This window comes from Opisthorchis viverrini, assembly GCF_000715545.1.
Source record: "Opisthorchis viverrini unplaced genomic scaffold opera_v5_662, whole genome shotgun sequence".
In the NCBI taxonomy this organism is placed as follows: Eukaryota; Metazoa; Platyhelminthes; class Trematoda; order Opisthorchiida; family Opisthorchiidae; genus Opisthorchis; species Opisthorchis viverrini.
The window spans coordinates 27,281-39,932 of NW_008752322.1; the positions used below are offsets into that span (position 1 = coordinate 27,281).

A 12,652-nucleotide genomic window follows, 5' to 3' on the forward strand; every position below is an offset into this window, starting at 1 on the left:
CTTGTGGAATAATATTTCGATCACCGGAGATCTGGGATACCAGGAAGATAGAACTATTCTTTGTGTGGTGGTTCAACGGAATACGGAACTACGGAATCTCCTATTTTGAACTGTGAGTCAAAAATTACTTGTATTTTTCTCTTTGTGGCTTTGTATCTGGCTTACATAAGTGATTTGTTCAGTTCACTAGAGACTAGGGCGGGCCGTTAACCACTACAACGCGACCGACACAAAACGATGGTGATTTACACCAAACCTGGAAACATCACAAACGAGAGGTCTGGGTTCCAACTCCATAGGGCCGTTAACCACTACAACGCGACCGACACAAAACGATGGTGATTTACACCAAACCTGGAAACATCACAAACGAGAGGTTCAGCTGGGTTCCAGGTGAGTCTCTCAAAAAACCAAATTAGTTCGCAAATGAGTGCATATTCGCTGCACCAAGTTTCCTTTCAAAAACCGAGCAAATAAAACGAAATAAAAATAAGCCACTAAAATGCAGGCCTTTGTGGCCGACTTTAATAACTCCAAAATTAACCTGAACAGCATTAGTGTCTGCGACAAATGCACTCATATGCAAATCAGTTTGGTTTTCACGGGAGACCCAAGTGAATTTCTCGTTTATGATGTTCTTCTGTTGAATGTACTGCACAAAGTCCGTCTCACGTTTCAGTTGGTACGATATTCGAGACATCGCAGTATATTTTCATGGAGTACAATTAATTGTCTTCAGCTGGTGTTCTTTCTGAACAGTAATGGCGGCTCGTCGTAACTTTACCCGGTTCAAATGACTGCGGATATCACTGGCATCATGTTTAACGGTTGTCAGTCTGTTTCATACCATTTTGCTGAGGACCATACTGACTGATACTGGTGTACTTTCCAGTCAAGCCAAAACAACAAAAATAGTTCCGCCGGAGTTGATGGTATTGTTGAGATGGTTAACATAGGCCTTAAACATGATCTCGATTTATTTCGGTGTACTGTAATTAATGTATGATAGCGGTAAACGAAACTGCATGAAAAAGTCGTGTACGTCTAGTGGCTTGTGCTGTGCTAATTCGAAAGCAGTGACATAAGCTACTGTGTGGGCGTCCACCTGGAAATAAGTCATTCAAAAGAAATTGTTGTCGAATGCATCTACGATTCTGCATTACTATTACATAGTGCACCGAAAAGTGCAGATGTGGCTCAGCTGAAGGTACATTTAGACGGAGGCAACGACCGAGCGTAAGATGACTCAGCCGAAGATTAGCTGGCCTAGACAAATGAAATGCATCTGGCTAAGCCCGGAACACCTGAAAACTTTGGGTTAGAATGAATCCCTAGAATGCGCAGATTTACCCATTGGAAGGTTATGGAGGATATTTATTGATGTCAGTCAAATCCGACCCGTGAGATCGTCTGCTTGGGTCTATTTATCGGTGTCGGTTAACCGCATCGACAAGCTAATCATTTCCCCCTTATTCGAGATGGTACCAACTTTGGTAATATTGGTAGGCGGTTGAGTGGGTTCGCTAAACTGAATGAGTTAACGGTTGCGGGAGAACGAATGCACACTCGACTAGTAGTCCATTCCACCTCCATCGACACAACTGATTAAATTTGCTAGAGATAAATGGAGATCTGCACCCTTACTGTAAAAAAAGATTATGCGGAATGATTTAGCTCGTGGCCGTTGCGTGTGGCAGCTCACCTGAATGGCTGATAAAGGTACTGTTGGTAAAACCCACAATTCAGAACAAGCTCCGGTGCCAGCTATGCGTAAAATTGTTTAGAACGAGTTTGGAGTAGGATTAAGCCTTTTTCGTGCGCTGGAGTTCAAACTACGTCAGTTATGGACATGAGGCCGTTAAAGCATATTTTTTCGTTCATGCCATCCTCGGTTCGATTCAAACCATAGTCGTCAGTGAATGGAAAAGTATAGATGTACCAGGCTAAAAACAAAAGGTAAACTCCAGCTGTCCTATTCTGAAAACACCACAATTGAGAAATAGAACCCCTCAAAAGTGACTAGTTTTGACGGCTCCATTGAAGATTCTGCTGAATTTTAAAGCCCTTGATAGACGTAACGTTGACCTGGATCTGAGGCTGCATTTGGAAACGAATTTTGCCATACATTGGCATCCAAAGGGACAAAAACATGACTGTCGATGAATTGCCAATTTTCAGCTAGGTAATCAATGATCTTAAAGACGAATCCAGAGTACACAGCAGTAAAGTCTAAACTGCAGACGATTTTAAATGCACAACGTTCCAGCAGAATTAGAAAAGCATATGAGAGCCGAAATGAGAGAAGTAGCACGCAGAAGCCATATCCTTAATCCATCGAAAAAGTGCTGGTAAAAGTGAAGGTATCAGATCATGTTGGAGAAGGGGCAGCACTATGGGTATTGCGTGCAAAGATAAGTTTGACCGGTGAAACAGTTTTGTGCAGAAAAAGAGGGTGGGGCATTTTGTGTCAAAACACTGTCAGCCGGCCCCGTCATACCTCGAGCTTATAGATGGTTTCATTGGTGAACACTGGCCGGGCTGTGTTGCCCATCTTTGCTTGCTTGCAGGCGAGCATATATTTAGTCCTCTCAGTCCTACAGAAGTTGCTAGCGTGTGGGTCCGTAGTATCAGAAAACGCATCTCATACGCAAGTATCATGTCGACCAGTCTCATGGAGCGTTTTACGTAACTTATAAGTTGTGACAGTTCTGGTTGCAGTCTGACAGATGAGGTCAATACATGAATCTATAAGGGTTGGGTCGCGTTTGCTAGCTTGAGACACTTATGGCGTCAAAGCGGTATATCCTTGAATCTCAAGGGATCTGTGCATCGGGCTAGAGTACAAGCTGTTTTTTCGTGCTTTGGGTTAGAATGAATCCCTAGAATGCGCAGATTTACCCATTGGAAGGTTATGGAGGATATTTATTGATGTCAGTCAAATCCGACCCGTGAGATCGTCTGCTTGGGTCTATTTATCGGTGTCGGTTAACCGCATCGACAAGCTAATCATTTCCCCCTTATTCGAGATGGTACCAACTTTGGTAATATTGGTAGGCGGTTGAGTGGGTTCGCTAAACTGAATGAGTTAACGGTTGCGGGAGAACGAATGCACACTCGACTAGTAGTCCATTCCACCTCCATCGACACAACTGATTAAATTTGCTAGAGATAAATGGAGATCTGCACCCTTACTGTAAAAAAAGATTATGCGGAATGATTTAGCTCGTGGCCGTTGCGTGTGGCAGCTCACCTGAATGGCTGATAAAGGTACTGTTGGTAAAACCCACAATTCAGAACAAGCTCCGGTGCCAGCTATGCGTAAAATTGTTTAGAACGAGTTTGGAGTAGGATTAAGCCTTTTTCGTGCGCTGGAGTTCAAACTACGTCAGTTATGGACATGAGGCCGTTAAAGCATATTTTTTCGTTCATGCCATCCTCGGTTCGATTCAAACCATAGTCGTCAGTGAATGGAAAAGTATAGATGTACCAGGCTAAAAACAAAAGGTAAACTCCAGCTGTCCTATTCTGAAAACACCACAATTGAGAAATAGAACCCCTCAAAAGTGACTAGTTTTGACGGCTCCATTGAAGATTCTGCTGAATTTTAAAGCCCTTGATAGACGTAACGTTGACCTGGATCTGAGGCTGCATTTGGAAACGAATTTTGCCATACATTGGCATCCAAAGGGACAAAAACATGACTGTCGATGAATTGCCAATTTTCAGCTAGGTAATCAATGATCTTAAAGACGAATCCAGAGTACACAGCAGTAAAGTCTAAACTGCAGACGATTTTAAATGCACAACGTTCCAGCAGAATTAGAAAAGCATATGAGAGCCGAAATGAGAGAAGTAGCACGCAGAAGCCATATCCTTAATCCATCGAAAAAGTGCTGGTAAAAGTGAAGGTATCAGATCATGTTGGAGAAGGGGCAGCACTATGGGTATTGCGTGCAAAGATAAGTTTGACCGGTGAAACAGTTTTGTGCAGAAAAAGAGGGTGGGGCATTTTGTGTCAAAACACTGTCAGCCGGCCCCGTCATACCTCGAGCTTATAGATGGTTTCATTGGTGAACACTGGCCGGGCTGTGTTGCCCATCTTTGCTTGCTTGCAGGCGAGCATATATTTAGTCCTCTCAGTCCTACAGAAGTTGCTAGCGTGTGGGTCCGTAGTATCAGAAAACGCATCTCATACGCAAGTATCATGTCGACCAGTCTCATGGAGCGTTTTACGTAACTTATAAGTTGTGACAGTTCTGGTTGCAGTCTGACAGATGAGGTCAATACATGAATCTATAAGGGTTGGGTCGCGTTTGCTAGCTTGAGACACTTATGGCGTCAAAGCGGTATATCCTTGAATCTCAAGGGATCTGTGCATCGGGCTAGAGTACAAGCTGTTTTTTCGTGGGACCGTGAAAAGTGATCCCTATGAACAGCGGAACTGAGACGTCCTCAGGCGTTCGACAACCGTCGTCTCAGAATCATAGCTAGTGTGGGTTTGTGTCATCGATTTCGTAGTAAGGTAATTAGAAAGCGAGTGTTCAGTTGTGTAACAGGGACTTCCATCGAAGAATATGCCCAGCGGCAGAAACTGGGTTTGTTAAGTCATGTATTGCACATGCCCAACCATTAATGCCGAACAAGAGCGCTGCTTTCCGTACCCAATTAAGAGTGGCGGAAGCAGAGAGGTGGCCAACCCTTGAGCTGGCAGAAGGGTATGAAAGAAATTACTAAACGTTGCTGTGCTGTCGCTGCGACTCGCTTTCCAGGATGGGAGCCACGTTATCCTCACTGCGCGTGGTTGGAGACACCGCAATATATGGTAGCGATATCAAATCAATGGCATTCTTGTTGTCAGTTTCTACCCAGATTGCCTGAATGAAAGTCTGAGGGTGTAGTCACCTCTGAGTGACTGTGGTAGGCTTGCACTAAGTTCCTTCCCAACTCACTTTTCTTCAGAATAAGGCTTTGCTTTAAACACAGATGTTACAATGATGATGATGGTGATAGTTCTTGCCCAACCTATCTGAAACTATGAAATCCGATCACCTGAAGCTTTGGACTTGGTCTCATCAAAACTTACCTTCAGTGCATATTCTTGTTCACAATTGGGTGATGACAAGACCAGGTATCTGAAATGCTGGTCGGATATTTTGCCGATTACGCTCTGTATATTCCTGTGGTGTCATATTATAGATGATTCCTAGTCACCCGTAAAAGAACAATGACTGCAAGCTATTCTGTATTCACTTCATATGGGCACATCCTGAAATTGCAAGGTTCCGTAGGGAAGGAAATTTTCTACAAGACAAGCGTGCTTAGGTACTTCGGGTGGACAGGAATGGAATTTCCCCCTCCTAACATTGGACCACCGTGTCCAACTTGTCTGTAAATTATACGTCCACCAATGTTCAATGTGACTTAATACATTGTCACCGTAACGCTGTCTAGCCGCACGTCCAGGGTTGGGCATTGCCATCGTCCACAATCCATTGAGTGCGATTTGGGTTGGGTTTTCCAATCCGTAAGTATTATCTGCTATGATCCATGGCAAACCATAAACTTCGACATGCCAAAAGTTGCACTGGATACTGTATGCAAGGCAATGTTGCTTATAGTGTGCAGCACATTTCTCAATATCATCTCCGTATTCTGTATTGTAGATTACTGGGCCCAGCTTCAGGTTGAATTTCTGCTCAAGATCATTTGCGATCGGTCCACGTACTAGATCATGTTTGTAGACATCCCAATAAATATCCGCATCTCTTTCCCATGGTAGGATTCCTCCATATATTTTAACGGCTCCAACGTTCGTCCCTTCAGCAGTAAAGGCCGATACGTTATAAGCAGCGGTCAGGTTTAAAAATGCCTTCACACAGTAAGCCAAGTCTTCCAAACAACATCTTGGCGCGATCACACCCGCAACAACGAACTCACTGCACTGTATATCTACTTCTTCACAAGACCACGTATGTTCTACTACTCCTGCTAACATGATTCGGTCGATTTTCCACTGGGATGCTATGGGAACCCAGAGAGATTTTGGAACCTCAACCACCCCATGACCACGCGATGACTGGTGTCCGGCCACGTGGAACAATACATCAACGCAAGCTACTGAGTGGTACGCGTCCCGATTATGCGAATGCGCAAGGTGCAGGAACATATCTACAAAAGACATCATACCTTCCATTTTGGATGCATTCATGATTCTTTTGAACAAATTTCGTTGAATAAGGAAGGGTGAGGCGAGATAATCACAATATGCGCATGAATGGGAAGAAAGATCATGTCCTGGTTGAATGCGTATCGTGAAATTCCGCACATTTGTCTGTTGGAAAAAGGATTGCAGCGAGGATTTTAGGATATAGTGGATGGAAAATAATCGTGCACAAAAAACGACGCATCTATCTCAGCGAACGTGTAACACGTACAGACACCAGGCAAAGACCCTCGTTCACAAAATCCTAACGCAATTACGACTGAGTGGTAGCCGTATACAATTAAAAGAATACCCCGCCAATGCTCACTCTTCCCTTGTAAATCAGTGGTATCCGATTGGTGCCATAAACAGGACTAAGAAAGCACATATATCACTGTCATAAATACCCTCCTTCAGAAATATGAACAGAGCTGTTTATTCATATCCGTTCTTATACTCTTTAAAACGATGAATTCCACCCTATTTTTTAACCTGATAGTTCGCTCTACTTTGTCGCGAGAATTGAATTACGCGCAACTACTATGTTTATATTGGTTTCATCTAGATGGTGCCTGAACGCAATGCGACCCCATATAAAACGATTGCACCCTTCAATAAGCATGACGGTTGTTTCAAGCTGTCCGACAGAACAGCCCTAGCGAAATACCTCACTTCTATCAAAATATATGAAGACGGAGTACAGTTACGAGTGAAACTGAAGTATGGCGGGAGCACTATTCAATGGTTGAAAAAGAACAACCGAGCGAGCTGGTTTTATGGTTGCTTCAAGTTTGTGTAAGCGTGGGGTCTGTTTACTGAAGAAAATGAACGAATTAATATACGCTATTTTGCACTATATCAAAAGAAAAACACCCATTCAAGCCCTATGGTATAGGTGTGTCAGTCACATAGTCACCTTGTGTATTTGAAGTTATGGGTAACGACCGTGTCAAGTGTCTGACATTCACCTCCAGGTCGCTTAGATAAAAAAGACACGGAAGCTTCGTGTTTTAGTTTTGATGTAGAATAAACAGATTAGTCACGTCAGGACAGAACGAAAACTGTTCATATGAAAAGGACGTTGAGGCAAATTTACCAAAATCTGAAAATTACTCACAAGAATTAGGGCTCACGGTTTTGAAGAATGCTTGGCCTGAATTTAGAAATACCGGTGGAGGTGGTTTCCACAAGCTGCGAATATAGAATGGCGAGTACTAAAAGACACCGGTGTTGATGAGAATGGTTGCCTTTTCCAGGTAGGAAACAGTAAACAGTCTCTCCAATGAGGAGAGTTTCTGTGAAATCCTATTTGGAGTGATTACTGATTACGTCAAGGCTGTCCAAGTGATGAGAATTTACTTGTCAGCTCAAGAACAAACCTTGACAAAAGCAGATGGAACTGTTTCCCCCTGCGGGGTACTCAGCCTTCAAAGATATCCATATCCATTTCTTAATCTTCACTAGCATCCCCCTCTATAACGTACTCATTTGACGGTGTAAATAAATGTATAAAATTCATTATGTGAGCCCTACACTTTGTTGGCAAGGAATTTTGCTACCTATTACTCATCTCGAGAAAACATTTTCGCATGACCATTAAGCAACATAAATTTATTCGAGGTTTGGCTGATTTAATGGCTCGCTTCCATTCTTCATTGCTTTTGAGAGGTAACATTACTGCAATCTGTTTTGTTCATAGCATGCTATTCGTGGAGTACGTGGCGAACAGTTTTCAGACGTATCTTCACAGTGAATAGAGGATAGCGAGTGTAATGTTCACACTGCTTTTTCCACGGACAAAAATTGAGAACAAAAACTCTGGTGATGAGTGTAAATAAGCTAAAGTAAACAGTCGAGTTACGATTTCTAGACAGCTAGTTTTAGGACTTTGTCGAACTGTCTTGAATAGGAATATATCTTGGATTATGAACATTTGTAATACAGGGTAATCAGTTTTTGAGTGGATCAACGAGTAACATGGAGACATTGGACTTTTTCCAATCTAGAGTACTGAAAAGTCACCTCCCAGTGAAATCGGCCTCACAGGACAGACCTTAGTATGTAGTTTATGGTGTCACTTCCCTAAGGGGTTTACATTTATGAATCGTCATCCAACTTTTTTCTTGTGCTTTTCAACCGTAGCCTTGTAGTATTTGTTGGATTTCCTTCCTCGGAATTTCATCAGAAAAAAAATCTGGATACCTACGAAAGTAGATCAATCTTAGTCACTTACCTGATAGCAACCAGCATACCATCGACCTTCAGGTTCGAGACGAACTGCTCCACCAACGATATCAACCTGTAGACTGTTCATCACGCGTAGCATTCGGTCTAGATCAGCATAGTGGGTAAATTCCACCATATTTCTCCCCACCAAAATGTATTTTGTACTTTGAATGTCCGACAGACGTATCCAGGTCGAGGCCACATCCTTTAAACCGTAGTGAACCTGCACTCCGTTTAGGACTTCACAAACTCCTTGAGGTGTGATGGCCATTTGAATAGATATGTCTGGATAGACAGCACGTATGCGGTGCACCAGGTGCTCGCCTTGCATGCATGATTCCGCATAGATCAAAATCTCCACTAAATGCGTGATGGGAATGCGATCGCAGGGAATTGTCCTGTAAACATGCTCAAAATCGACATGGCCTTCTTTTGGATTGCCCCAATACTCATCACACACTTCTTTTCGCTCTGTACTATTTTCTGCTTCATTCTTCAGCTGTGCATCTTCCGTTTTATCAATCTTCAACTCGGGTTCCAATAACTGTAGACTATCCTTTATCAATTTTCGTGTCTCAGCGGAACGAGCCAGACGGTACGCTTTGGTGAGCTTCTTTTGGGCGACGGTCAGTCTGCGTTCGATACTGTCAAAGTCAAATCATAAACAGATTTCCTAAGACGGAAGACCTGGTAAAGTCTGCACAATAGCTACTACCACACGTTTCGGTGGCACGCACTCCAAGTGAGCCTCTAAAAGTCTTTGGAGGTGCATTTTGGTGGTGAATTCACTAGATTTCTAAGGCTCACTCTCTTGGAGGTGAACATAGTAAATTGAATGTTATTAAATTTTCGGGTCACACTGAACCACACTAGGAAAGCAGTCAGCGGAGCTTCAAGGACGTTTAAGTCTTGGACGCAATAAATACACCATAAGCTTTCGTTCTGATCGGCCAAACGCGCTGCATTTTAGGTTCGAATCAATGTTATCATAGCGATGATAAAATTGACGCAACAGAGCATTCCCTGTCGGCACAACCGAACCTAGTAGCAAGAAGGCCATTTGAAACAAGCGTCCATGTACCCTTGACGGCATCACCAAAACAGTAGGAATTTCTTGAAAATGTAGGCCGACCTCAAAATGAAGTATGGGGATAACTTCGTTGAAAAAGAAATCTAAAATATAGCCAAAGTGGACATTGCTACTGGAGTACTCAAGTAATTGTGAATCATCGGTGATTAATTCCCCAAGATTAGTTCTGTTATCAACATCGAAAAGCAAAAGTACAAGGAAATGCTCCTCAACAGCTGCAGAAAGTTCACGAATATCTGATAGCAGATCAGCAATGGCTGATTCGGGGAACCATCTTTTCCCAAAAGTGATAAATTCCGTAATGAGAGCGCAGCCTGACCACTGAAATTTGACTGCAACGTCCGAATAGGCCACAAAATGAAGTTCAGCTGCTGTTATATCTGCTGATTCGCCAATCTGCTGTATCTGACTGCTGACCGCTCCAGTGCCTAGTGCCTGAGAAAAAAGGCTCACAGAAGCAAACACAACAGCTATATTCCGAACAAGCGAGTGCAAGAGCGAGTGCGTGCGAGTGCTATTTACTGGATGGACACTGCCTGAACTTGGTCCAATGCTGACGCACACGGTCTGGCTTTGGTAGGAGGCTGTGACGCGCTGCATATTGAGGGGGCGTTGCCTGTCTGGTCAGCATCTGGCGGAGTTGAGGGTCTCAGTAGACTTCGCGCACTCAGTGACTGCTTTCAGGAATCTAGCCTTGCTGATATCTGCTATTTAAGTTCCCCGCTTATTCGTGGTGACGTACTCAGATCGTGTCTAAACAGTGTTGTTGGGATAAATTACGTTTTGATAAGCAGGGTTTTTATTTTTGAGCTAAAAGGTAAAAGGCTATACTGTTTTCGAAACAACTTCTCTGAGCTACTTCCAAAAACAGTTTTCAATCCCTCCGGAACTCTAATTTTGGGGGTTTCTGATGACATTATCACTTTATTTCGAAAGGAACAGCCATATGTTTATGGGCTATCGGTTGACTTTGAGAAATCCACTTCCACATCACACTCGGATAAGAATCCAAACAAGCCTATTCTTGTCGCATTGATGAGTTTTGATTTTGATCTGTTTTTTCTCCTGGATCATGTTTTAGTTTGAAAAAGAGAGATTCTTTAAGGGCGTGGTTTTAATTCGGTTCGCAGGTGATATTGAGAGTGATGATGAAAACCATGTAACATATGGTGACCGTACCTGGTAAGCCTGACTTTTTCCTCCGCCATACTGACACATTGCAAACACCACGATTTTTCTTGACTGTGTCGCGTCGACGTCCCATTTTCATGTATTCTCAGGCTAGATTTAGAAGATATCGTTAATGAGGTACTGACAGATTTCTACGCCAAACGGCATGATATAAGTTGGTCCCATTCGTTCATAAACAGTCTAGCTACGAAGCATTCCAGCACACAATGCCGAGTCCCTATCAGCATGAAGTGTGTGTAGTTCTACGTTTAGCAAAATCTGGGAAACTATGACCTTAACAGTCCACCTCATGATATCTGCTTGTCATTCCAGAGACATCCGTAAGCTTCTTTTTTCAGTCACACAGTATGAAACGCACTTGAGTGATTTTCCGTTCACATAAAATGGTTCACCTCTCTTCAAACTGTGAGTAAAGACCGGGTGAGCTATCTGTTCCGAGTAGCATATGTCCGATGCACATTATGATTTGAAAACGTTGAATGCGTTTCGGTCGGACCCACAAATACATACTTCGTGATTACTAGTGGCTGTTTAGATTAACTATTTGTGTATACGCTCTGTAGTCATCATTTAGAAAATATGGTTATTAGTAAACGGTCGTTGAATTACGGTTATTACTATTCTAAAAATATACAACGTTTGTGAGGGTCCCCAGTTATTTCATGGCACAAACCGAAAAGAGTGAGATATAGCTGAGCATTTCCTGTTGTCTGCTTTGTGAGTCCCAACCAAGACATAAAGCTTTGTAATCCGAAGGCTATGCGCACAAATGACTGTTGTAATGTAAACAAACATGAATTTTATTGAATTCCGTCCTTAACTATCACTGTAGGCTCCGACAAATCAACAGTAAATTTCGGATGAATATCACCTGATTTACTCGTCGCTGTGGACATTCCGATTTTGATGTCAAACTAGGACACTCAGTCTTCATACATGGGCTCAGTACTTGAACGGAGGAACCTCTGAGTTGATGACAGTGGACGAATTTAGGAAAGTGAAAGTGATTTTTGTCGAACGGTGGAAAGACTAATAGGCCTACAGATTGTCACATGTGGGTGGATTGGGTTTGGGAGGGATGGGCAAGTACGCGTGGAAAGTGCTCTGTAGTCTGGCGCAAACATCTAGCGGATGAATGGATTGATGGACCGTTGGCATAAATAGCACAACGGACCAACCCTCGCGGACGGAAAATTAGACCAAGTATGCTTTCACGCTTATCTGTTTCTGTAGACAGAACGTGAACGGTGGTCGCATAGGATGGAACAGACTTGCTGGCTAGATAGAGGTGGCTGGTCCGTCCAACAGTGCAACAAAACATGGTCACAGAAACACCACGAGTGGAGTGACATAGAGTGTCTGTAGCTCGTCCGATATGAATCAACTGTTTCTGGGCTTACACCAACTATATAGAAGGGGAGAAAGACCACTGCACAGGGCGACTGTCACTTACAATTTCTCACGGGGCTGATTTTGTCATTAGCAGATTTGACAAACTAACCTTGCGGTTAGAATCATTGCCAGTGGCTTTTTGCTTCCGATTCCAGCGAGAACGAAGAGCATGGTTCCGACGGCCAAAAGCTGTAACTTTTTTTGTTTGTAATTCATGATTCTTAGTGAGGGAATGCAAGAGAGAGGAAAAATTGAGCTTACAGACTAATATCACGCTTATGCTGGTTCACATGCCGTTGAGGTAGTTCGAAATATTTACTGACAAAATTGTTTTATAGGAGAATACGATATGTAATAAGTATCCTAAGGGATCTCATTGAGGTCGTTCCCTAATCAGATAGAATGAAATGGACGAGAAAATATGGGAGAACGTGAAATGCGCGCGAACCAGTCGCTGATGACAGTGGTGGGGCCTTACCGGCCAAGTGTTTGCAGGACTCATCCCATCAATCGAAATGTATTTTCAAATAAGTTTTGCTCATATATATATA

At 43.0% G+C, this 12,652-nt stretch overlaps 1 protein-coding gene across 1 annotated transcript in view; it reads right to left on the reverse strand.

The window, feature by feature from the left end:
- Positions 1–5,254: 5,254 nt before the first annotated feature.
- T265_15609 (hypothetical protein) overlaps positions 5,255–12,652 on the reverse strand; it is a gene marked incomplete at both ends in the record, with an annotated part of 22,577 nt that continues 15,179 nt past the window's right edge. The window contains 4 exons of the mRNA XM_009178763.1: positions 5,255–6,331; positions 8,436–9,072; positions 10,698–10,799; positions 12,211–12,321. Coding sequence (XP_009177027.1) covers positions 5,255–6,331; positions 8,436–9,072; positions 10,698–10,799; positions 12,211–12,317 — 1,923 coding nt within the window. The remainder of the gene's footprint in view (positions 6,332–8,435; positions 9,073–10,697; positions 10,800–12,210; positions 12,322–12,652) is intronic.